General features: G+C 41.5%; 1 protein-coding gene across 2 annotated transcripts in view; it reads left to right on the forward strand.

Moving 5' to 3' along the window:
• The window catches only part of LOC137611953 (ephrin type-B receptor 1-B), a 168561-nt gene that overhangs the window by 30858 nt on the left and 111457 nt on the right, over window positions 1–26246 (forward strand). For both annotated transcript variants that reach the window (XM_068340180.1, XM_068340181.1), the window contains exon 2: window positions 23281–23345. In XM_068340180.1, the coding sequence (XP_068196281.1) occupies window positions 23281–23345 (65 nt within the window). The remainder of the gene's footprint in view (window positions 1–23280; window positions 23346–26246) is intronic.

The following is a 26246-nucleotide window of genomic DNA, read 5'->3' on the forward strand; positions in this document are numbered from 1 at the left end:
CACTGAGATCAGTTCACTGAGATCAGTTCCCAACCTTTTTTGCGCCACACACCGGTGTCATCTAAGACAATATTTTTACGGACTGGCCTTCATTTGCTCGATAATCTTTAATGACGCTAGGACGGCCGTAGTCTCATAATAAATCATTGCAGTGGTCTTAAAATCTAATGCAGACATCAACAGACAATAAATAACCTTTATTCATTAATTAATAATACACATCTCTGTGAACAAAATTATTTATTTTAGAACAAACATCCTTTTCCATGAGAAACAAATATAATAAAAAACGTGATTCAAGTGACTGCGCTGATGAGGTTTATTTTGAAATATAGCAACTTACAATCAGTGCATTCAATGTAGGAGAAATACTGATCATTTCTAAGTAAAAGGATGAACAAGTCAATCAAATAATGATAGTAAAGATAATTAGTGGGAGCCCTGAGCTTGTTTCTTTGCAACAAAGCGCTCTCATCTAGAGGTAATGGGAGAAATTGACACCCGGAGTGTTTTCCATACGTCCAGTCTACCCTGCAGTTTAGTTTTTTATTCAAACCTTATGGCCCGTGGCCCGATACCAGGTCTTGACCCGGTGGTTGGGGACTTGGTCAAGAGGACTCCCCAGATAGAAGTGTTATGTGTAAATATGCCACTGAAAGACCTCCAGTTAATGTACATTGAAAAAGTTGGTAGCAGTATGGGATTGAGATCAACATAAGGATGCCTTTAGGTGCCACTAGCCATGCTGTAAGCAAATATCATCAACATTCATCACTTCTTTGCCAGTCAGTTCATTTTTGTACAAAGTAATTTGATGGTGCAGCTGTATATGTTTGAGCACTGCAAGTAAACAAAGGCTTTTGTCTTTTATGTCAATACAGAAGCAATGTTTTACAGGATGTAATTTTGATAAGGCTACCACCCAGTGATTGTCCTGAGCTATGCTTTCAAAGCAGCTCTCATTTCACATGTCTTTGCTTTGTATATGCAGTTACAAAATGTAAAATCTTTCTCATGAGAGGTTCTGTTGTCTCATAGTTGCATATTTACCCTCTGCAAAGCTCACATTTTGAATGGAAAATACGTAATCTGTTGCTCTTTTGGGCTAAAAGTGATGCTGTGATGTTTTTATTGAAATATGAAAGATGCTGTCACTCAAGAATATGTTATTAATATATTCTCCATCATATGGAACAGGACTGATCTCCTCCTTGGACTTGGACCAGGATGTTTTACGATTCCTTTCACTGCCTTTGACGTATCAAGCCAAACATATAATGTGCCTTCTCTCTGCATGACTGGATTTTACACACATACATACAGTATATTTATCTCTCTCAGGTACTGTGTCATCTTGTACCCAAGGCAGTGGCTTGTTTTAAAAATCAAAAAAGACATAAAGGAAGCATTTTGCTGCTTTGCAAACAATAATTTTGATTAAATGTGGGTTGTCTGTTACATCCATGGAGCCCTTAAACTTGCCAAATGGGGACCAAGTGTCGTGTGAAACCTTTTCTTTGGCGACTCATTTAAAAACCAAAATGTTTTTTTTCTCCTCACCCAACAAGTCCCAATTTCCTGCCTCCTCACTTCAAGGGCTGGTTCTTCTATTTAGTAGCGGTTCAGTTCTCTGACTTCACTGCCCCTGCAAATGCTTCGCTGAATAAAGTGTTCTAAAGACTACATTACCCTGGGAACCTCATTGGCAAGGAATGGCTTTTCACTTGGTTTGCTGCAGAGCAGTGAAGCAAGACTTACCTGGATGACATGGTCATGGGTGGAGGGGAGAACAAGAGAGATGCAGGGATGTTGAATGGAAATCTCCAATGGCCTTTTCATGTTCCGCTTTTGTTTGCTCTATCTTGCCTTTCCGTGTTATTCAAACCGCACAAAGAACTACAAAGCTGCCGGGCACTACTCTGCACCCCCCTACACACACACTTCACCCTCCTCCTCCTCCTCCTCCTCCTCCTCCTCACTTCACTGTACAGTATTGGAAGTAATTTAAACCGGATTTTGGCAGTGTGGGGCAGAGGTAAGTGTAAGTTGAATGTTCACCGGTCCCTCGCAGTTCTTCACTTGAAGGAAATGAATTGTCCACTTTGCCTGAAGTCGTGAGGTCCAGTGTCTTATCAAACTGCAACACTGCAGTTCAGCAGCTCTGTCATGTTGTCTCTTCATCATATTCCCTTCCATTACATTCTCTAAATGTCTCTCGCAATTCTGTAAAGTCTGCTATTCTCTTCGAGGTTTAAAGACCTGAAAGTCGAAGCTGTTTCTTTCTGCAATGCAATACTTGAGTGAGCGTTACTAGTGAGAAGGTGGACCAGTGAACGACTGCCGTAAGCGTTGTTCAGTGACAATGTTGAAAGATGTCAAGTATTGATTTTTACAGTAACAAAGACTTCACCGCAACTTGATTCTGACTGAATTTTACTCACTGCATAGCTCTGCTGACGCAAGATCGGGTCGTTCCATAAGTTCACATATGGTAGAACACTTTATAATGTCGTGCATGTTCAAACATTTACCACAAACACTGACAAGTAGGAAAAAAAAAAAACAATTAATAAAACACATTTCCAGTCTTTGTACCTGAGTTTTTCCCACAAATTTAAACTCTTTAGGTCTTATTACTAATTGTGTGGCTCACAAGGGCCAGTGGCTGAGCGATGTATTTTTGAGGACCTTTTCCTTTGGTAAATGTAGGACAAACCACAGGGGGAGCAGACTCAATAGGATTGAGCATTGTGTGGTAGTGAGAAAAAAAATGAGTAGAAAGTGGCGTTATTGCTTCTCTTTCTCTAGCTGTGGGATTTATCCACAGTCAAAGTGCATATGGAAAACACTTTTTCCGTCACGCACGTACACGTGCATTGTGTGCATAAGCGCACACAGCAACACACTCCTCCACCCTTTCCCTCCATCCTGAAGGAAGAGGTCAGGTTTAGAGCTACATGGGGGCACTAGGCCTGTTTTTCCTCCTGGCTGGCACCCTGCCCACGTCAACAGTCCCTCTCTTCAAAAGCTGCTAATGCAGGGGCGGGTGATGACAGTGTCCTGACAATGAGTTACTATCTGCCAGCCGTGGCCCCTGTCTGACTGCAGGCCCTACTGAAAAACAGATCTGTGGAAAGAGCAAAGGTTAATCTAGCAGCGAGGCTTTGCCGGCGACTGCCTCCGTGGCTATGTGTGACTGAGAATAGGCTGGGAGGAATTAACACCACTGCCTCAGGGAGTGTTGACAGAAGTGTGTGTGCGTGTCTGCGTCTGTCTACACTTCTGTGTGTCTCCTCGTGATGGGAAGCAAGTAAGGGGCAGGCAACAAGGTTTTGAGGAGGAGGTTTCGTGTTCCCAATTTATTATCTTCTGGGCGGAATCACGCTGGATAAAGGTTGCAGCATGCCATTTCAGAGATAAGACAAATACCAGCAGAATGAGTAAACATGCGGTGAAGGTATGCATGCTGTTTCCCCTCTATATGCCACATCATTTGTTGTTTTTTAACCTAACCCTTTTGTCTTTTTGCGCATCTTTTTGTCCTCCATGATAAAAAGTAATATGTAATTCCTGAAACCCCGTTTGGTCACGCACGTTCACATCGGAGACAGTAAAGGCCATCGTGTTTCATGGCTTACTTGAGGAAGAGCATTTACGGGGATCTCCCCACACTGTGTGCCAGCTGAACTGTTTCCAGTCCAAACAGTTCTGTTAGCTGAGCTGCTGTTGCCACACCAAAGCTCTGTGTCTTTTGACAACACGCTAATTGCTATAATTGTGTTATGTTGTTGTTAGAATGTGCTAACTATTACTTGTTATACTCGTAATTTCTTCCCTTTAGATCTTCCTAAACTTGTCATTTTCATCAGGAGTTTTGACACCGACACCAATCTGCAGTTTGCGATCATCAGGGTTAGAGTTAGGGTTATAGGTTAGGGTAGGTTTTGAATGAAATTCCAAACTGTGTGGATTTGTCCATATTATCTCTGTGCTAAAGTGGAAATTGAAGGATAAATATGGAAAGAAAAGAAGTGAGCATTCTGGCTCCGACTCATCACAGGCAATTAGCTGTGTGAGGCATCTGTGGAGACATTTCACTTTGGATAATACCTTTTCTGTCATCAGCCTGTTTGTGCTCATAGAAGCATGTGCCTCTCTCTTGTATTCTTGTGCATGGAGGCATGAATTTCTTTGAATGTGTGTGTGTGTGTGTGTATGGGGGGGGGGGGGAGTTGCCAGCACACACACCTGCCAGAATACCTCCATATAGCCAGCCTTGTGAGATTGGGCGGACTGGAGTGCTTGTTTTCCCACTCGCAGTGGGTGTGTGTTTCTTTATCTCCTTTTGCCTGTCATGCTGACTGATAGGTAATATGCTAAATGGGGCCTGTGTTTACATCACCTGTGCCACCGGCAGGCCTCTGTGTCTGCTGGGCTGTGACAGGGAGCATTAATAGTGCTTTAACTGCCCTGTCAAACTTCAATCACATTGACACAAACTCTGTAGTAGCACACTGTCCTGTCGGCACAGGCGCTGTCACCGGACAGCTGTAAGTGAATTGCGCCCCGGTAGTTACATGGGAAATGGCGAGTGCACACTGGAGGTCAGTTAAATGGCTTGTGCAGTCGCTGCATGGGTGCAGGTGTGCAGTTGCGTGAGTGTACATGTGTCTATGTATGCAAATAAGAGGTATGTTTTTGCATATGTGCACGTGCATGTGTCTTTTATAGGTGTAGAGTTAAGAGCAGCAAAGCCTTGCGAGGAGTCTCTTTATAGGAGTGTGATTTACGAGCCTGGCGTGAGCACTTCCCAATCCTCCTACATAATGTCCCCATTAGAGACAGCAGACACTGGGGCTCTGTTCATCAGTTAATCCCAGCCACCAGCACACCTAGAGAGGAAGAGAGGAGAGAGGAAGAGAGACGGAGGCAGGAAACAGATAGAAGGAAAGGGAAAGTTTAGAAATAGGTGAAATCACATGCGATGAATTATGTCACCAGCAACTATTACCCCACACTTTTGCAGAAAGCTGTGGATAGCTGGAAATGTAGAGCGGAAAGATAAATAAAACAGATCATACAAAAAATAAAAATGCAATAGAATGGAAATCGGGTGGGGGGGGGTGCAGGGCAGAAGCGGCATTATGACTCAGTCTTTTACAGTTATGGGTTTTGCCAAAGACAGCGAGTCGACTGCCTGGTTCCTTCAACTCCTCTGCCTCGATTCGCTGTTTTTTTTTTTTTTTTTTTTGTCTTCATCTGTACCTGTGTTTGTTTTAGTCTGTCAGCCTCATTATGTGGAGTAAGCTGTCAGGCGACGCACAGGCTTACAACACCCCTGGGGAGGAGGAAAGGAGAGTAGTAGTGTGCGAAAAACTCTGGGAGTCATTCCAACACCTATCTACATTAATATCCGTACAACCGTTGATAACGAACACTTCATGGAATAGGGAGTCATGTTTGCTCAGCATACACTTAAGCCCGAGTCAAAAAGCTTGTTAAACGTGGAATATTGCCTTTGAAAGTGGTAGGAGGAAATCTTTGTTCTTGTCACCTTCTCACACAACTTCTGTGGTTTTATCTTATTGTAACACCTGTAATATTTACCAAGCTTTTGACTTACGACATATTGTGCTTTGTCCTTCATTCACGAATATCACACTCATTATGGCAAGCATGTAATGTAGATATACATAACTAGTTTCCTCCCTAACAATGTCAAAGAGCGGATATCACCTTGACACAATATAACTGTTTCTTTTTTTTCCTTTTTTTATAAAAAAATTGCGTAAACGTGGGAGACATTTTTTTGTTGTTGTTGTACGATGAGTTCAAGCATTTAATGGCCTCGAATTGGAATAACTGGGAAATGGCTAATGTGTCAAAGAAGACGGCGTTAATTATACCATTTAATCAGAGTAAGTTGAATTGTCATTATTTTTTGTCATTATTTTTTTTAGTCGATTTAACAATCTCATTTTTAATCCCCCACACTAGCAATGCAATTTACCATATTGATTTAGCAGGTAAATATTTCAAAGTGGTATTGTTTCCCTTTGAATGGTATGTCTGAGTGCCTGGAAGAAATTGTTACTCCCTCATATTGATGGTTTTAGTTTCATCAGCTTCCTATTTATTCAAGATCAGCATGGATTTTAAGTGACTCATTGACTGTTGGCATAGCAGTGGTCAAACCACTGTAAAATCTGGATGTGTGAAAGACAAAGAATGGTTTAAATTATTCATACTAAACAAACTCAGAGACCCAGTCTCTTTTTCTGTATTTATATTTGATTTAAGCATTGTGCTTAGTGCAAATATTATGCCACAGAATAGTTGAACTTCATGGATGGTGAGTTAATTTTTCTCACGGTTGAGATGGAGCCTTTCTGCTCTATTTAACATCTGTAATGAAACCTCCCGAGGCCTTTTTTTTTTTTTTTTTTTGACTGTCTGTCTTTGGATTGTCTGTTTCAGCACAATGTGGGATGCAGATGACAGACATGACTTTAACACCTACAGTCTGGATTCTTTGGATCGATTTCTATTTTTATTCATTTTTTAGAAATGTGTTTGAGTCAGTTTTATTTATATAACTCACTATCACAAATTACAAACTTGCCTCAAGGGATTTTGCAATCTCTGCAGCATACGAAAATCTCCATCCATCCTTAGAAATTCCATTCAGATAAGAGAAATCCTGGCTGGAAATTTACTTGAGGGCTTAAAAAAATCATATGATGGATATAAGTAATTAAAATTACATGCAGAAGTGAAATAAAATCTTCTGCCAAACATCTGTAAACCACTATCTCCCTTTGCAACGATTTGGGCTGCCAGCAGCTACTCATGCCCACTCTGATCTGATGCCTCTATTTTTTTGTAACCCGGTGTCACACGACTACAGAAACAATTTACCGTTTTTTATGGCTGTGTAAGCTGTCAGTGTTTTCCTCTATTTACACATACACGTGTGGATATGTGAATGTTCCTACAGAGCTGGGGGCGAGTCCAATTACTTTGTACGTGTAAAGTAATAGCTTGAAGTGTGTCTGTGGCGCTGCATATTTAACAAGCCATCCCAGCTCTTTAGCCGTTGCGTTGTGGCACTGTGTGCGGAATGTCACACTTGGGAAGCGCACCTCACATCACACAAAGAGACAGCCTTGTCTGACGGGATTACCAACATGCAACGTGGTGTGTTTTGCAAACAACAATATGGAATACAAAGAAGTTTAACACATAATAATAATAATCCACACTAAACATATCACAGTTACAGCTGCCAATTGCCTGGGGGGAACAGCTGGACAAAAAGTTGCTGATTGTGTAAATGAATAGGGTTATTACTCTAGTGCTCCATAATTAGGGTATGGATATATTCCACTATGACTAGGCTGATAATTACAGTTGCATTTTCCAAATTGATTTTATACTTTGCCTAAATTATATTCTTGTGGCGTGTGTTCTCCAAATTCAGGGTACATTGTCAGCTTTGGCCTCATTGATATCAATGAACCTGACCTGAGAGCAAAATTAAATACTTGAATTAATCTAAGCATGAAGAACATGATTTGGGTGCTTAAACCATGTCTGCATTGCTTTATGTTACTGTACAAAAGCATAATGAGATTACTTTGACATTGGTTGCAACTAAAACGAAACAAAAAGGAAGACACCAGTCCATCTCTCATAAATCTAAACTAGTGTTGAAAGCTCAGCGTTAAACCTAATGTCTCCTCACTGATTACAAATCCAGCTTCACGTGTACATACAATTGTGTGGGCGAGTGGCATAAGATCAAAATTTTCCACACCCTCCCTGTGGCAACGCAGACTGAATGTAATTTGTGTAAAATTGCATTTGATCTCCCAGAAGAGCTCAGTGGTTCACTGAGTCGTGGATTTGCATTCAGAGTGCCACTCAAGAAGTGGGAGAGATAAAAAAAAAAGGAACAACTGATTAAAAAACGAAGTTGTCCGGTTGATTGATGAAGCAAAACCTGTAGCATCACTTGCCAAAAAAACCAAAAGAAAAACAGACAATAATTCCCACAGGAGCCTAAAAGAATCAACTTAGCTGTATACCCAACTGAAATTGATGTATGTCTTCTTTGGATTGAGACCTCCAAAGAAATGCACAAAATAAAAGGTCTGTCTTTGTCTTTCTTCCCATCTCTTTCCCTCCTTCAATCCTGTTCAGCACCATCATTGGAGAATCCGCCTCTGTCAGCCTCATGCTATAAGGTCAAGATTCTCTCCTCAAAGTTTTTCTCTTAGCCTCAGGACCGTTCTGTATCTCTTATTCCCCCAGTGCTGAATACAGACTGCAGCAAACCTTCAGAGAAAAAAACAAAGCCCTTCTCCAAAAATATATAGACTTCCCCAGGTGTGTGGGCATATGCTGTAAGACTTCAGATTTAGTGTTTACTTTTAATGGAAAGCTTTGCGTTTGCTTGCAGGCATTAAAGCGTTATTTTTATGGCGATAAACAATGGAGAATGAATCTGACAATGTCCGTGGTCGCCAGTGGTTTGACTGGATTCTCGGGACGCTTTCTCTCCTTATGTTGGCGTGGTTTTATGTGTGTAGTGAAGCCGCATTAATGAGATCCCTGAAGATCACCTCACACGCGGCTAAGATGGTGAGATCACACTCTGCGTTCCCTTTCTTTCACACTGGCTTAGCCAGCACCATCCTGGTACTGAGGAGTGTGCAGTGGGGGAACACCAAACTGAGGCATCAATTATTGGTCCTCGCTGCATTGGTCAGGGGAGAACGTAATGTAATTGAATAACACTTTCCCCAGATGCGGGTTGGGATAATGTTTCTTTGCACACATGCTCGCGCTCGCTCACATCCGCGGAAAACAATCAGCGATTCATCCCAGCGGAGTCCTCGGCCCCAACAGGGCACTGTAACTACCGCTCAAGTACGAGTGCCTCATACCATTGACTCACTCACACCTCCATATGACTGTTAAATCGCCTTATATGCTCAGTCAATTCAGCTTCACTGCATTTCCCAAGCCCCATGGGCACAGCTGATAATTTGACTTTTATTGAAATTCAGCTCTGTTGGGTTCAAGGTGGCTGGAGGTTGTCCTTTTACTGCCACAGATGAGAGGGAGGGAGGGAGGGGCTTGAGGGTCTTTCTTGACTCTTGTTCCTTCTCTACCAATTTGGGGCTGGCCTCTACCTTTTCAGTAAATTTTTTCCAGTTCTTCAGGAGAAAGCAGATGATAAAGACATTCATTTTCTTCAATCATGACTTGTTTAAAAGAGAAAGTTTGGTGCTTTTTTTTTTATGACACCCGCCCCTATTGATCTGTTCTTGTGTTTTGCTGTTCATAAATATTGTAAGTGCCACACAGGAGCAGTGCGTGTCTTTGTATATCCAGGCTGCAGAATAGAAATGTAGGTCAGGCAGTTTCCAAGAAATAATGTGACTATTATGTTCAACTAAGGTTAGATCCATTTCTGGATAAGATGTCACTGGTCGCAGCCTCGTGATTCCCTCTCTGTCACAGTATCTCTCAGATCACTCCCTCCATATCTTGTTTAGTGTTCTCATGTTGTGCCAACTGCACCGTTCCAACGTGAACCCTTCCCCAACTTTTTCTTTTTCTTTTTATTTGTCTGTCTAGGCTCCTCTCATCCCTCCATCTTTCTACATATTACAGGGTGGTTATCTCAGTTCAGGGCTTAAAGAGAAAAGGACTTTTAATTCTGTCCATTTCTTTGCCCTCTCAACCCTCAACTGCTACCGAGTAAAATTGAAACTGAAGTGTCATCAGAAAAACTGCACATGTTTTACCTAAACTTTAGGGTCCCATATTATCAATTTTTAATCTTTTTAAGCAATTTCACACAGCTGTCAGCTGTCCAGCTACACTGTATTTGAAATGTATTGCCCCAAACTGATTTGTGGTCCTGAACTTCAGCTGCCTAAAAGTGGCTCAAATCAATTCTACTCAGAACAGGCTATTTCTCGCCTCCACCATTAAATACGAATGAGCTCCGTCTATCAATATCTGTTACACACCCTTCTGATGGAGTGGATGTAGATAAGGGTGACATGGGCTAATATAAATAGTAGATGTACCAGGTGCTCTCTGAAATATGAACATCCAACTTATGAACCACCGCTGATGTCTAAATGTTCATAAAATTCCCTATTGTGTTCATAACATCGTATTTTGAATCGCACACCACATCCGATGAGTTCCCCTTTCTGTGACAACCCACTAAGTTTGTGGGCTGTACAGTCAATACAGGATCTGTTTATTTTTCAGATGCTCTCCCTCTCTCTCTCTCTATTCATACACACACACACACACACACACACACACACACACACACACACACACACACACACACACACACACACACACACACACACACACACACACACACACACACACACACACACACACACTCACGTACAACTATAATAATAATAAATCAATTTTATATACAGTATATATTGAGGGATTTGTGGGGAATCTTCAACTGGATACATTGTCTTATGGGGAGCTATTGCATTCTGGAATGGGTAAGGGTGAGTAGCTGAGCAGCTGAGTTCTGAATGTATTGTAGTTTTTGAAGGTGAGTGAAGGGAAGACCATACAGGAGGATGTTGCAATAATCAAATCTGGAAGAAATAAGTGCGTGGATCAATGTGTCAGCAGCAGATTAGATTTAAGTCCATAGTAACAAATAACTTGTCCAAGGGGAAGTATGTAGACGATGAAAAGAAGAGGACCAAGCATGGAGCCCTGTGCGTTAAGGGATGTAAAGGGAAGTTCAGCTATCTATGTTATCTTTTTACCATGTTATGTTTGTTTAGTGCCATTTCCTCCGGGATTAATAAAATATCTATCTATCTATCTATCTATCTATCTATCTATCTATCTATCTATCTATCTATCTATCTATCTATCTATCTATCTATCTATCTATCTATCTATCTATCTATCTATCTATCTATCTATCTATCTATCTATCTATCTATCACAGTCCTTATGGTTTTAATTAGTTTGAAGGACTTCACCGGGAGATAACTGGGTGTCGTCATCTTATTCATTCATCACTATTCCATGGTCCGGCTGAAAAACAGAGATGGGGTATAACACATCGGATATCCCATTAGCTATAGCTTGTACTGCTTAAATGTCAGCTTATGGGACATGGTTTTTCTCCATCACACTACTTGCATGAAATTAGTGCCAAGTTAGCCCAAACTCTTGATTCTCATACTGTAAATTTTAAAAATGTCAGAGCAATAATGGATAGACTGTGAAAAGGTTACATTACACTGCTTTTTCTCCGACATAAACAGGTAGCTGGTAGTTGTTGAGTTATGTTATGATAAAAAGTGTTAAGCCTGTGAATCTTATGTTTCATGTAAGCAGCTCTACAGGTTTAATTGTAGGCACTGATGGAGGTGTTTTTTTGTTGAGCTGTGTCATCACAGTGATCAAAATTTTGTTTTTCCTGGAAAGAAACAAGAGAGGGAGGGTAACGCTTCCAAAGAGAATAACTGACAGTTTTTTGGGTGTGTTTGAGTGATTGGGAAACCAGCCAGGGCCTCGTTCCAAAGTCAGTGAACCATTGGGGGAGCAGTCTCTTTCTCTCTATATTCTGCTTTGCAAGGTAAAGAGCCTGATAAGAGTTGTAATTACCTCATTTTACTGCAGAAAATTGCCATGTTTCTTAAAAGTAGATGGGCTGGCTGAGGTAATATCACCAGTAATGAGTATTGTGGTGGTTGTGGGAGGCTAGGGCTGTTTCCATCTGCATTATTGCTTCGTCACTGCTACAGGTCTGCTGTTACAGCAAACCTTGGAAATCTTAGGTTCAGCATGAAACCATATAAAATGGTTTCATGCTGACCTTAATTTACATTTGGCTGCCAGATCAGTGTCTATGACAACATCAACCATACATAGAAATACATGTGAAAAACAAGTACATACCAATTTTGATTTCCATTCGTGATACATTTTTAACTTTATAAATGTTATCAAAAAGCTTGACAAAGGACCTGCATGTCAGCATTTTGGGGCGGCAGTAACTCAGTCCACTAGGTCTTGGGCTGGGTACCCATGTGGGCCAAAACGCTCAGAGGGTGAAGTAGCAGTGGAGAGGTGCCAGTTCACTTCCTTAGCACTGACAAAGTGCCCCTGAGCATGCCATGTTGTGTATCTTCCTTGTGCAAGCTGGCTTTTGGACTGGCCGCTGTGAGAATCCATTACATAATGGCGAACTTAAGTAAATGCAGAATCCCCCTGGGTTTGTCATCACTGCCAGACCTGTTCCAAAAAAATCTGCATGGAGTCTGCATGTGGTATTTCTGCTATGTGCATCAGGAGAGAGGGTGGGTGGGAAGGCTGTGAGGTGGTGGCAGAGATATGCTTTAAATGCCATTTCCTTTGTCAGAATGCCGCTGAGAAACTGTTTCACCAGATTATGTTGATATAATTTAACCTTTTCACAAAATGTTAATAAACCCACTGTCAGGTTGTTATGAGTAGTCTGTGCTGCACTGTAATACTTTAATCTGTGCTTGGCCTAAATTCAGCCCCTCCATTACGTGGTTTAGTTATTACAAATGATTGTTCCTTGTCACCTCCTTGTTGTTTAAAGAAGGGGAAAATGTATCATTGCAAGTCAGTCTGCTTTCTCTCCTGATGCATATAAGGTATACACTGTCTGGAAGCCAAAAGGCAGGTGTGTGTGTGTGTGTGTGTGTGTGTGTGTGTGTGTGTGTGTGTGTGTGTGTGTGTGTGTGTGTGTGTGTGTGTGTGTGTGTGTGTGTGTGTGTGTGTGTGTGTGTGTGTGTGTGTGTGTGTGTGTGTGTGTGTGTGTGTGTGTGTGTGTGTGTGTGTGTGTGTGTGTGTGTGTGTGTGTGTGTGTGTGTGTGTGTGTGTGTGTGTGTGTGTGTCCGTTATGGGGTGTATCCCTTCTCCTTCCTTTCTTGCATTGAGCTCACACAGGAAGTGAACTCAAACTTCCTACATAGTGTAACAGGGGACAAAGGTAAAGATAGATAAGCAGAGGTAATGGAAAGGAGAAGGCGAGAAAAAAAGAAGAGACGAGAAGATGAACGATGGCTTGAAATGGCAGGTGAAGAAACAAATGGAATGTAGGAGGAGAGAGGATGCGCCTAGATCAAGGATAGTTTAGAGAGAGAGAGGGCGAGAGAGAGTGAGACAGAGAGAGACAGAGAGAGAGAGAGAGAGAGAGAGAGAGAGAGAGAGAGAGAGAGAGAGAGAGAGAGAGAGAACCAATGGGTGAGTGGGAGAGGAAAGAGGGAGGAGAAGAGGTGGAGGTAAAGAGAGAGCGTGAGAGGGTTGGGTGGGTTCTTGGTGGGGTTGTGATGAATTAAAGATGACATTCTCCGGCAGCCTGGTTTCTAAAGATCACTCTTTCTGCTAATGTAATGTTAATGAATGCAAATGATGTGCCTAACCTCTCTCCCCTGACCAGGACAGAGAGGAAAGAGAAAAGAGAGAAAGAAAGGGAAGGAAGACTCGTATGAAACTGACCAGTTTCTTATGATTGGACTTTGATGACACATCCAAATTTCCTTTCCCATTACCCCTGCATCGTTTGCTTTATTTTTCTGCTTCCCCTTCTCAATATCTGTCTTACAACCAGTAAGAGCCGAGGTTAACACAACTGTAGTTCCTCACCAAAGTACCACAAGGTTAAACCTTAGGTTTTATGCGATGTGGCAGCCCAGATGCAGAAGGTCAAGAGAATGTCACCTTGCTGTGATGATAGAATAATTTCATCAGGTTCTGCAGATACTGCATGTGCATTAATTTTATAATGTGAGGCTTTATACATAACATCTGCTGCTGATCTCATTTGGCTGCGGTAACTCTTCTACTCTTATCACTCTTGGCTTCCTTTCCTTTCTGTGATACTGACCTCCTCCTTCATGCTCAAGATTTTTGCTCTCGCTCAGCCAAGAGTGAGCAATGGTGAGCCAGCCCAGAACACATTTGTGCGTGTGTGTGTGTGTGTGTGTGTGTGTGTGTGTGTGTGTGTGTGTGTGTGTGTGTGTGTGTGTGTGTGTGTGTGTGTGTGTGTGTGTGTGTGTGTGTGTGTGTGTGTGTGTGTGTGTGTGCAATCTGTGATTTGTGAGACTGTTCATTTAATTCTGTCTTTGGCTCAGCGATGAGAGACTTGTGTCCCATTGCAATGCACCGATGTCTCAGAGGATGGGGGATTATTTTCTGTTCAATTTTCAACTCAACCACATTGTCATTTTTGTCTTCAGGGAGACATGGCTGTAATGTGTATTTTATGATGTATTTCTGTCTGTACCTTCTATTAAAAGCAAAAACCATTCAGTTCCACTGACACAGCTTTGGTGTGACACAGATTGGAAATATGTCACATTTGTATTTGTAAGGATTGTCTTCTTTGTTTAATGTCTTTCACGTTCTTTTTTACTTTGAAGCAGTGATGTGACATAAATATAGTCACAGACTTAAAACCAGTTTGACTGTGCCAGTTTTTACCGTGGAGTACCTTTCAGTCCAATAAAAGATGTTAATTTTGTCAAATTTCCCAGGATGGAGTGAGGGAACCATCCCTGTTTGTTAAATTTACACACAATTTGTTCTAAAAATTCATCACTCTGTCAAAAATTTTTCTTTTTTATTCATAAATCCCCTGAGTGGACGACTGATTAGTGTGGGAGATGCACAAGCTTTTGCTCTTGTTTATTTGTCACTTTGTTTTCAGCCCCGTTTTAAGATGCCAGGCTCAGCAGGCTGCCAGGGGGCTTCATCATTGTTAAGTGCTCATTTCAATCCCGCTGATTCCTCTTCACAGTTTTTCATCTCTGCCTTTCTCTCTGTCTGTCGTTTCCCTTCTATCTCTCTCTTTGTCCTCCCAACTTGATTCCATTTCTGAAAGAAGATAAAACCCTCTTCAATAATGTAATTCGAAACCCTCCGATCTTATTTCAGTTTGTTGCTGCAATCACAAAGAGTAGGCCCTCTTGGCCTAACATGCAGCATCTGGACATGATTGTCTCATTGAATTACAAAGTGTACCAGCACCCTCGAAAGGGAGGACATAGTGGTGGTAGGCGGAGGTTAAAGAATAGATGAATGGAAAAGATGCGTTATAGGATGCTAAGGGAAATCTACAGAGAATTGTCTGCCATATTGACTGAGGAGCCAGGGATTTTCAGAGAGGCGCCTCTGCTCATGTTCTATCGATCAGCAGCCATGCAATCATATAGACGTGGCCACAAAGGAGAGAATTACACAGACATGTTGCCATTCTCATTTGCAATTGGTAGAATTAAAGTCATACGTAATGGCTCGATGATGTTGGAGACGAGGAATCCGTGCCTGCTGCTCTTGCTCCTCAGAATAATCTTTTCGTAGATATTCGTCAGCCTTAATTGTTGGCAATATGTAATCATGTGTTTCCATGTGATGTGTTATCTGACTGCTTGCTGACGTGTAATTGTGTGAAAAGGGCTGGCTTATCGATCTGTAACGCAAGGAGCCATCAATGTTTAATGCAGTCTCTCTCAGTCATTCATTTCTCTCCCTCCCTCCCACTATCCCTTTCTCTCCATCTATGGAAACAGCCCAACATTTGGTATTGATCTGCCACTTGCCACTGATGATAAGGAGCTGTGTTTTCTCTGATTGGAAGTTGTTGGCCCCTCGGTTGAGCCTTGGTTTTGGCCTATATTCTGGTTTTTGAATAGTACAGCTGTTGCGCATCCTCAGTTGTATGTGTGTTTCTAATGATGTATCACTCAACGCACACATACAGTACTGAACACTGAGTATAAATGAAACTTTACACAACAAATCAACCAACCACCCCACATCTATTTTATACTATGTTCTAAAATTAATATTTTGTGATGTAGTCCGATTACTTTTTCCGGCCTTATAGCACTGAACATCCATTTAAGACGAGGTAATCAATGGGTATAAGATTTTGTTTTTCAAAAGATTTAAAAGCCTCAGTGACACAGCCAATGTCAAATTAATAATTTTCTTCTTGACTGAACAGCATGTGAACTTGACAGCATCAAATTTGTTGATTCTTGCACGTAGAGCTGACATAACAGAATATGAATGCAGGAGAACTTGAACTTTGGGCTACCTTCCAGACTTCTGGGACTACAGATATCAGTTGTACTTGCTTGTCTTGCTAGAAAAGAAAACAAAAGATTCTTACTCTGAAACTATTAAATATTGGGACCGGTCCTATGCATTGATACTATGATTAATAACTTACATGATTTATGTGAAACAAAATAAGAAATCCACTTGTCAAAAGTAAAGGTATTTGTTGGCCTCTAAGTTTGATGAGTAAGCAGATGGGCTGGATGGAAGAAAAGATGAGCAAGGCAGACAGGTCAGGACAGCATGTGTCTGACAAAGATCCAGAGCATCCAAAAAATAAAAAAAAAAGTATGATAAAGAGCCAACGAGATGTCTACTACAAAGGTTGACAGTCTGACAATGGGTAGAGGTAGCAACCAGAGTAACGTACTACTGGGTTTATGGGTTGATTGGAAACATGTGGGGGCCAAAAGCAAAGAGGTTAGACTGAATAGATATGGAAATACGGGGGTAAACACCTTCAAGAAGACATGTTTTTACAATCTTCAGGGCAGTATTTTATATTTAGATGACTTTTATTATACACATTAGAGAGTTATCTCGAGAAATGACACGGCAGCTTCATAGTCTGAAGCATGGAGCTGCTGACTTAGCGGCTATATTTGATATGGAACTGGAAGAGAGAGTAATGGGATGTGTAAGACATTACTCTGATCAGAAACAGGGAGGCATGAAAAAGGAGGGCTAATTGCTTTAATGAGGGTTTTATGGTTTGGAGTAGTAACCCAGAGTTAAACTCTTGCAACCCACAGGCACCGAGAAGACATGAATCAGTGTGTCAGCAGTAACACCATAATTTCTTTTCATTTCAAGTCAAATTATTGTTTGCACATCTATTGAACAAGTTGATAACAGAACGAATTCTACAAAGTGGCCCAGCAATTAAGACAGATCTTTTTTTATTGTAAAGGATTGATTCCTTCATTTTCTGATTGATTTATAAGCTTGATCACAGGATGATTTCACCGATAAACCGATGTGATGTAATTTCTAAAAATGTTTCGTAATTATTTTACGTATTTATTTTTTATTTTATTTTATATACTTTACTAATCCCCATAGGGAAATTGTTAGCACGCTCTACACACACACTGTTATTTTTGCTGACACCTCCCACTGTCAGCTCACACTCTGGGGTAGCTGGGCGAGAGCGGGAATCAAACCGCTGATCGTGTGATCATTGGACGACCCGCTCTACCAACTGAGCCACTGCCGCTTGAAAGGAGAGAGTTATTATAAGTAATCATAAGTAGCACATTTTAAAATAATTAAAAAAAAAACGTTTTATCCTCCTCAAAATTATATGGGTGAATTGTCTGCATAACTGTTCAAACGCACACATATACACATACTTCAGGAACATTTTATAAGTCCCTGAGCCAAGGTGTGCAAGTAATGACTTGATAGCTGTGTGAGACCCACCCGGTTGCTAATAGTCATTTCGCATACTCCATTTACTCATCTCTTTCTGTAATATTTTGTTAATGGTCATCATTAGGTCAGATGAAATGGCTCAACCGCTCCTCCCTTGAGTGTTTGATTGATTTTTTTATCTTCCACTTTCACCCCTTCACAAAAAGGGACCACAAAGCGCCCTACCAAGCGACTGTGATTTGACTAATAGTTTCTGTGATTTCCCAAGAGAAAGGGTTGGCAGTCCCTAGAACGCTGGCTGGCATTGATGGCTGTTTCGTACTCCCGTCCTCCCAGCTGACAGCAAGTCATACAGACAGGCAGGCTGTGGCTGGCGCGCGCGTGTGTGTGCGCGCGTGCGTGTGCGTGCGTGCATGCGTGTCTTAACCTGTATATGTCGCAGTGCTGATGTGTGCAGCTGAATTACCTCGGCTAATTGGTTGAGAATAAAAGAGCTTTCTTGGGGCAGCAGTAGCTCAGCAGTAGAGCAGATGTCTTGAAGACAGATCGCCCAGCCATCAGTGGATCGAGTCCCGCTCTGGCCGGGACATCACCAGAGTGTGAGCTGACGGTGGGAGTTGTCAGCTCACCTCCCAGCCACTGCCGAAGCACCCTTGTGCAAGGCGCCTGCTCAAGGAGCTGCTCAATTGGGGTGCACCCTGAAAGTCTATGCCTGCAAATCTGCCTCCCCATGTACAGTTTGATGTTGTGTGTGTGTGTACTAACTCCATGCTGACAGGTCCCCTTGTGTGCTGTGGTTGTGTCTAAGGGGCCTGTACACACTAACTGTAAAACTAACACAAAAATGTACACCTGGGTGATAATGTAATTTCCCCCTGGGGATTAATAAAGTATACTTTTTTCTTTCTTGGTCCCTACCAGTTGCTTGTCACTCATTGTCATTGTACTTGGTAAAAACACAAGGCCACTTGAACTGCAGATGACAGGCATTGCGTGCTCCATCATTTGTAATGATTTCTGAATCATTGTAGGTATTGTGAGATCCCCAGTAACGACAGCTATGAGTTTATGGTTTTTGGTGAAGGATGGCACCGGAAGCTGGAACCTCTTCTCAAATAACACTTATGTCCTGGTTAAGCCTTCGAATTTGTTTCCTGTAAGATCTTTCAACAACAACATGTGTAGGTGTCATTTGCTGTGATCATGGATAATGTCCAAACCAAAGACACACAAATTGCAACTACTCTATGTTTTCCCATTTCCCCAGCTTATCTTCACAGATCATTACCCACACTTTCATTTTGTTGTCTTTATGTTTGGCTACAGCATAATATCTGGGGGCATGTTGTGATGGAAAACATCAAGAAAATATGAAATACAATACAGCAAAATAGGAGATTTAATACAACTGTCCCCTTCAGGGGAATTATTAATCTTTAGTCTGCTGAGAATATTAGGTCAACCAGTTAATTACTCTTTACATTTCTGTGTGAGGGTGAGAGAGAAAACTGTAGTTTGTGGTTATGGCCATATGTCTCTTCTTTCCTGGAGTTAAATGAGGTTTTCCGATTTCAGTGTAGCAACAAGACACAAATTAATCAAAACACTAATGTTCGACGTCTTGGGTGAGCTGTCAGACTTGTTTCTCTCTGCCTTGTCATATGATTAGCCGGGGGGTAGGGAGCAGAGTGCATCTAATTTCATAGATATGACACTAACGCAAATCCAAATTCGAGGAAAAAGTTTTTAATTTGTTCCTCACAGTGGCAGTGTCGCTGTTCCAGCAGGTGAAAAGGGAAGAACCAAGTTCAAAGGCTAGGCTGCAACACTGGGAGTGCAGTTCACAGATTAAATATCCAAATTTTGGGAGCAAAGACAATTCAGATTTGAAGTATTCTGTGGTACAAGGATGAGGTGCAAGAATAACAAAAGAAGCAGTTACTGTGATACATGTACATCCGACAAGTCCTCTGCAAATAAATAAATAAATAAAACACATTGGAGAGGGTTGTGTAAAGGTGAAGACACAGAGAATGCAATGATAAACTCCGATTATAATCAAAAGATGCCAGGATGACAAACAAACATGCAAACAAAACATACAATAGACTTCAGAGTAAAATAGGAAATTCTGATACAATCTATGACTATACTATGAAAGGCAGGTTTTGTTTTGCGATGTCAGTGTCTCATGCTAATGTCGAAGAAGAAGAGGAGGAAAGTGTGTTCTTAGGAAGAGAGAGAAGAGTAACACCAAGAGTATATGACTGAGATTAGCGACGTTGAATGTTGGAACTATGACAGGAAAAGGTAGAGAGTTGGTTGACATGATGCACAGGAGGAAAGTATACATACTGTGTGTCCAGGAGACCAGGTGGAAAGGTAGCAACGTTAGAAGTTTAGGAGCAGGGTTCAAGTTGTTCTATTGTGGTGTAGGTAGGAAGAGAGATGGACTATGAGTTATCTTGAAGGAGTAGTTATTTAGGAATGTCCTGGAGGTTAAAATAGTGTCAGATAGAGTGATGAGTCTGAAGCTAGAAATCGAAAGTGTGATGTTCAATGTTGTTAGTAGGTATGCTTCACAGGTAGGATGTAAGCTGGAGGAGAAGGAGAAATTGTGGTTGGACTTTGATGAAGTGATGCAGAGCATACCTAGAAGTGAGAGAGTTATCATTGGTGCAGACTTCATTGGACATGTTGGTGCAGGAAACAAAGGTGATGAGGAGGTGTTGGGCAGGTTTGGTATCCAGGAGAGAAATGCAGAAGGATAGATGGTGGTTGACTTTGCAAAAAGGTTGTAAATGGCCATAGTGAATACTTTCTTCCAGAAGAGGGAGGAACATAGGATGACCTATAAGAGTGGAGGTAGGAGCACACAGGTAGATTACATGATTACAGACGGTATAATCTGAAGGAGATCAGTGACTGAAAAGTAGTGGTAAGCGAGAGTGTAGCCAAACAGCATAGAATGGTGGTGTGTAGGATGATTCTGGTGGTGAAGATGAAGAGGACAAAGGCAGAGCAAAGGATGAAATGGTGGAAGCTGAAAAAGTAAAAGTGCTGCATGACTTTTAGTGCAGAGTTAAGACAGGCTCTGGATGGTCAGGAGGTGCTTCCAGATGACTGGACAACTACAGCTAATGTGATCAGGGAGACAGGTAGGAGAGTACTTGGTGTGTCATCTGGTAGGAAAGTAGATAAGGAGACTTGGTGTTGGAATGAGGAGGTACAGGAGTGTATACAGAGAAAGAGGTTAGCTAAGAAGGAGTGGGACACTGAGAGGACTGAGGAAAGTAGACAGAAGTAGAGGGAGATGCAGCGTAAGGTGAAAGTAGAGGTAGCAAAGGCCAAACAAGGGGCTTATGATGACTTGTATGCTAGGTTGGACAGTAAGGAGGGACAGACTGATGTATACAGGTTGTCAAGACAGAATATCTTCAGTATTATTGTTGGCTCGGTTGTTGGCTCGGCATACAGACACACGAACAATACTGATAATACCATGTCATGAAGCATGACATGGTGGCAAAATGATGTACTGTAGGTTACGGTGATTAGGGATAGGGATGGAAGTGTATTGAGGGGTGCCAGTAGTGTGATGGGAAGATGGAAAGAGTACTTTGAAGAGTTGATGAACGAGGAAAACGAGAGAGAACAAAGACTAGAAGTGTGGCTGTTGTGGTCCAGGAAGGAGCAAAGATTAGTCAGGATGAAGTGAAGAGGGCATTGAAGAGGATGAAGAGTGGAAAGGCAGTCGGTCCTGATAATAAAGCTGTGGAGGTATGGAAGTGTCTAGGAGAGGTGGCAGTAGAGTTTCTGACTGGGTTGTTCAACAGGATCTTAGATAGTGAGAAGATGCCTGAGGAATGGAGGAGAAGTGTGCTGGTGCCCGTTTTTAAGAACAAGGGAGATTTGCAGAGTTGTGGCAACTACAGAGGAATAAACCTGATGAGCCATACAATGAAGTAATGGGAAAGAGTAGTTGAAGTTAGACTAAGGGCAGAAGTGAGCATTTGTGAGCAGCAGTATGGTTTCATGCCAAAAAATAGAGTACTACAGATGCAGTATTTGCTTTGAGGATGTTGATAGAAAAGTACAGAGAAGGCCAGAGGGAGCTGCATTGCGTTTTTGTAGATCTAGAGAGCTTATGACAGGTTGACCAGAGAGGAACTGTGGTATTGTATGAGGAAGTCTGGAGTGGCAGAGAAGTATGTTAGAGCGGTGCAGGACATGTATGGGGACTGTAAGACAGTGGTGAGGTGTGCTGTAGGTGTGACAGAGGAGTTTATAGTGGAGGTGGGACTGTATCAGGGATCAGCTCTGAGCCCCTTCTTGTTCGCTATGGTGATGGACAGGCTGACAGATGAGGTTAGACAGGAATCTCCATGGACTATGATGTTCGCCGATGACATTGTGATCTGTAGTGAGAGCAGGGAATAGGTGGAGGAGAACCTAGAGAGTGGAGGTTTGTCCTGGAAAGGAGAGGAATGAATTTAGCCGCAGTAAGACAGAGTACATGTATGTGAAAGAGAGGGACCCAAGTGGAAGAGTGATGTTACAGGGAGAAGAGATCAAGAAGGTGAAGGATTTTAAGTACTTGGGGTCAACAGTCCAGAGCAATGAAGAGTGTAGAAAAGACTTGGAGAAGCTTGTGCAAGCAGGATGGACCAGGTGGAAAAAAGTGTCAGGTGTGATAGAAGAGTTTTAGGTAAAATGAAAGGAAAGGTGTACAAAACTGTGGTGAGACCAGTGATGTTGTTTGGCCTAGAGACAGTGTCACTGAGGACAAGAGGAAAATATAGCAGAGATGAAGATGTTGAGGTTCTCCTTGGGAGTGACCAGGAAGGATAGGATCAGGAATGACTACATCAGAGGGACAGCACATGTTAGAGGTTTTGGAGATGAAGTCAGAGAGGCCAGACTGAGATGGTTTGGACACTTCCGGAGGAGAGATACTGAATATATTGGTAGAAGGATGCTGAGTTTTGAACTGCCAGGCAGGAGGCCTAGAGGAAGACCAAAGAGGAGGTTTATGGATGTAGTGAAAGAAGACATGAGGGTAGTTGGTGTGAGAGAAGAGGATGCAGAAGACAGGGTTAGATGGAGGCAACTGATTTAGTGTGGCTTCCTTTGAATGGAGAAGCCGAAATGAGAAGTAGAGTGTCATGTTTTGTGCAATCAGCACACTATCTAGATGTTCAAGCAACCCATGAGGTTTTATACAAATGTTAACAGAATTAGATAAGCAGGTGACGTCTTTGTCTTTTTCCTTAATCCCTCTGCCCTACTAATATTCAGAAAATGGCCTCAGTAAGACAAACAACCTGATACTGCCCGGCCTTGACAACTGTTTCTGTACACTGTTGCATCCATAAACAATTGCTTATCATTCACATGCACACACACAATGGTAGGAAGCACATAGCATAGCTTCATGTTAACACAAAGCACACAATTCAAAGCTCAGCATTTAATAGCATGACTGCCTCTCAGACGTTCCTTCCAGCTAAGTGCCAAGGTTTTGTTTCCCTGTCTCTTGTCTAAGCAGAAGTCTACCCGAGATGGATGAAATGCTACAAAAGGATTCACCTCCTTTCTTGCTCATTGATGATAGTGTCAAATGATCACTGAATGAATTGAATTCTGTTCAACTCTGTGGAATGATACTCAAAATAGCATTTTTTTAGGCTAACGACTGTTTTTCTCTCTTTCTACTTTGTCTCTTTGCTTCAGAGACCGTGATGGACACACGGGTGGCCACAGCTGAACTGGGATGGACAGCGTATCCTAATTCTGGGGTGAGTTGTCAAGGCTATAGATTCAAGAAGACACTGTCATGGTTGTGGTTAGGACCCACATACAGAACATCAGAGGAGAAGTCAGCATTCATAGCTTAATAAAAAAAATAAATCCTGCAACAGGTCGTCAGAAGATCAGGCAAGGACAACAGACAAACAGGTAAAATCCATGAAACATGCAAAATCACAACAGCCCAAGAAACCTGAAGAGTACGATGAGTCAATGACAATCTGGCAACGAACTGAGGTCTGAACAGAACTTAAGTAGGTGGAGCCTGATTGGAGATGAGAAGCAGGTGGCTGCAGCATCACAGGTGACAGGAATGAGTGGATTGAGTGGGAGTGAATTCAGTTTACAGATTGACAGGAGGGAAAACTGTAACGGGGACTATGGCAGACACAATTTCAATCTTGTGTTTAAATGCTTTCATTTGGGAGGAAGTTAGTTTTGTACTTGAAATGTTGAACGGAAGACATGAACTGATCATGAGCTAGAGAGACAAATAGGAATGATGGGAGCATAGACTTTAGTCTTACCCAATATAGCTCCTATTATGGGTATTATTTTCTCTCTATCCCTGCTCATAATGTCTTAATGACATAATGAGACCACGTAAGTCCCAGAACAGAGTCCCTGAGTCTCTGCAAATGGAAGCTGGAGGATACTATAAACATAATGATAGTGTAATAATACATTTATAGAGGGAAGTAGAGGTATTAGGATGAAAGAGGAGGAGGAGCTGGGAGGATGGAAACGCTCATGGCGCTTTGTGATTTTTGGAGAACCATTGTCAACTTTAGGGTAGTTTTATGCACATGAAAGACTTGGAAATGGAGACAAGTCAGCAGAATCGGGAGGTTTTTTTTCTTCTTTTATAAGAATCACACTATCAGAGGTATGATTAGCCTATTACACTAATGGACATAAAGAGAATTTTAAGGCCTTGTTCACTCTGCCGTAATTTAATAATTCAGTGAAAAATTGCGTAGACCAACACTGATAGCATCTATCTTTTAAGAGCTATTCAGGACAGGCAATGACTGTGTCGTGCATTTTCTGGGTCTTTGGGTCTTTATGAGGCATTTTACACATGCATAAAAGAAGCCTTTGAAATTAAAATTGGAAGCGCACAGATTTTTTTGGGCCTCCCCCTTAAAGGAGTACAAAGTAAACCAACCTGGTATACGTGTCTCTGTGAATTGATTTTAACAGAATCTTGTAGATTGTGACCATTAACAAGAAAACTCGTTAGTCATTTGTCATTATTGATGATGTTGCAGATCAGTTGTCATAAAACTGAAAAATGAAATTAATGTGAATTAATTAATAATAAAGAAATTATTACTAATTTCCATTTCATGATTACGCTGCTCTGTTTCATTCTGATCTTCAGGTCAGAGGGTTTTTTTTTAGAACATTTGGTCTTGAATTCTAATAACAGCAGATTTTTTTTTTCTTAATTTATTTTAAAGGATTGGTTCAACACATACCGACACAATTTTTCATTATGCCATCACAGTTGCATAATTATATTGATTGGTATTGATCATCAACCTCACATGGTCGTATCTCTTTTGTTTTCCTATAAAAGAGGAAATATCCAGGAAGCTCTACTGACTAGAGAGTTCTACAGTGTTATTTCCATTAAACCCTTCAGGCACTCAGAGCCTCTTGTCTGTGTTGAGAATAGTTTTTTAAGCTACTGCTAGTGTAAAAGCTCAGGCAGGGAGAAACCTGCTGTATGGAGACTACACTCAAAATGCTTGCTGGAAAAACTCGCTGTACTGTAGTACGCATCTGCTTTGACCTCACTGGTAGAGATGTAGCTTAGAAATGCACTCTCTAACACTCAGGCAGCCACACATGAGTACACACACACACACACACACACACACACACACACACACACACACACACACACACACACACACACACACACACACACACACACACACACACACGCGTAAACACACAGCCGTTTGCAGAGGATTTGTTAATGCTAAAGTTGTAATTACATAAACCTGGTCAGATGCCTAATAGTATAGTAAAGTATCATGGTGTTTATTTAGAAAGCCACATTTAATAATAATCAGCATTTATAGTATAAACACTATGAAGGTGTAGTAAGGGTCTCATAAATTGATAATCAACATGTAAACGAAATAATTGTAAGACATAATTATATTAAAAACTCAGTTGAAGTGACGGCACTAATGAAGTTTATTTTGAAATAGGGCGACTTACAATCAATGCATTCAACGTAGGAGAAATACTGATCATTTCCAATAAAAGGGTGAGCAAGTCATCAATAATTACAATAATGAGAATTAGTTGGTTGGAGAACTCTGATGTAGGGTTAACAAGAGACAATGACACCTGAAGTATGTTCCGGACATCCGGTCTACTCCGCAGTTTGGTTTTCTTTACAGTCACTGGAAAAAATCCTGCTTCAAAAAGACAGGAGGTTGGAAATGGAAGCAGGATTTTTGAAAGTTTTTCTCAGGATAATATGCCTTGACCTTAATTCAGAACACTGGCGCAGTTGTGGGCATTTAATTTAGGGCTAATGGCTGGTAACCTGTCACGTGACAGAGACCTGTCAAGCGGGGCAGATGCACGCATACGTCTGCGTCATTCCGCACAGACGTCATTTTTCAAAATAAATATCCTTAAACTGGTAATCAATAAAGAAAAGAAAATCAAACTTTCTGTGCCGCCCAGTACCTAATATCCCGCGACCAGGTACCCGGTCGTGACCCGGTGGTTGGGGGCCTCTGACATAGACGGATGTAACAGAGAATCGGGTAATTTTTCAAAATAAAACATCTTTCAGTCTCCGAAATAAATAAAACAGAAGTAATGTAATTTTTTATTTTTTCTGTGTGGCCCGGTACCAAATG

Source organism: Antennarius striatus, chromosome 18, assembly GCF_040054535.1.
Source record: "Antennarius striatus isolate MH-2024 chromosome 18, ASM4005453v1, whole genome shotgun sequence".
NCBI lineage: Eukaryota > Metazoa > Chordata > Actinopteri > Lophiiformes > Antennariidae > Antennarius > Antennarius striatus.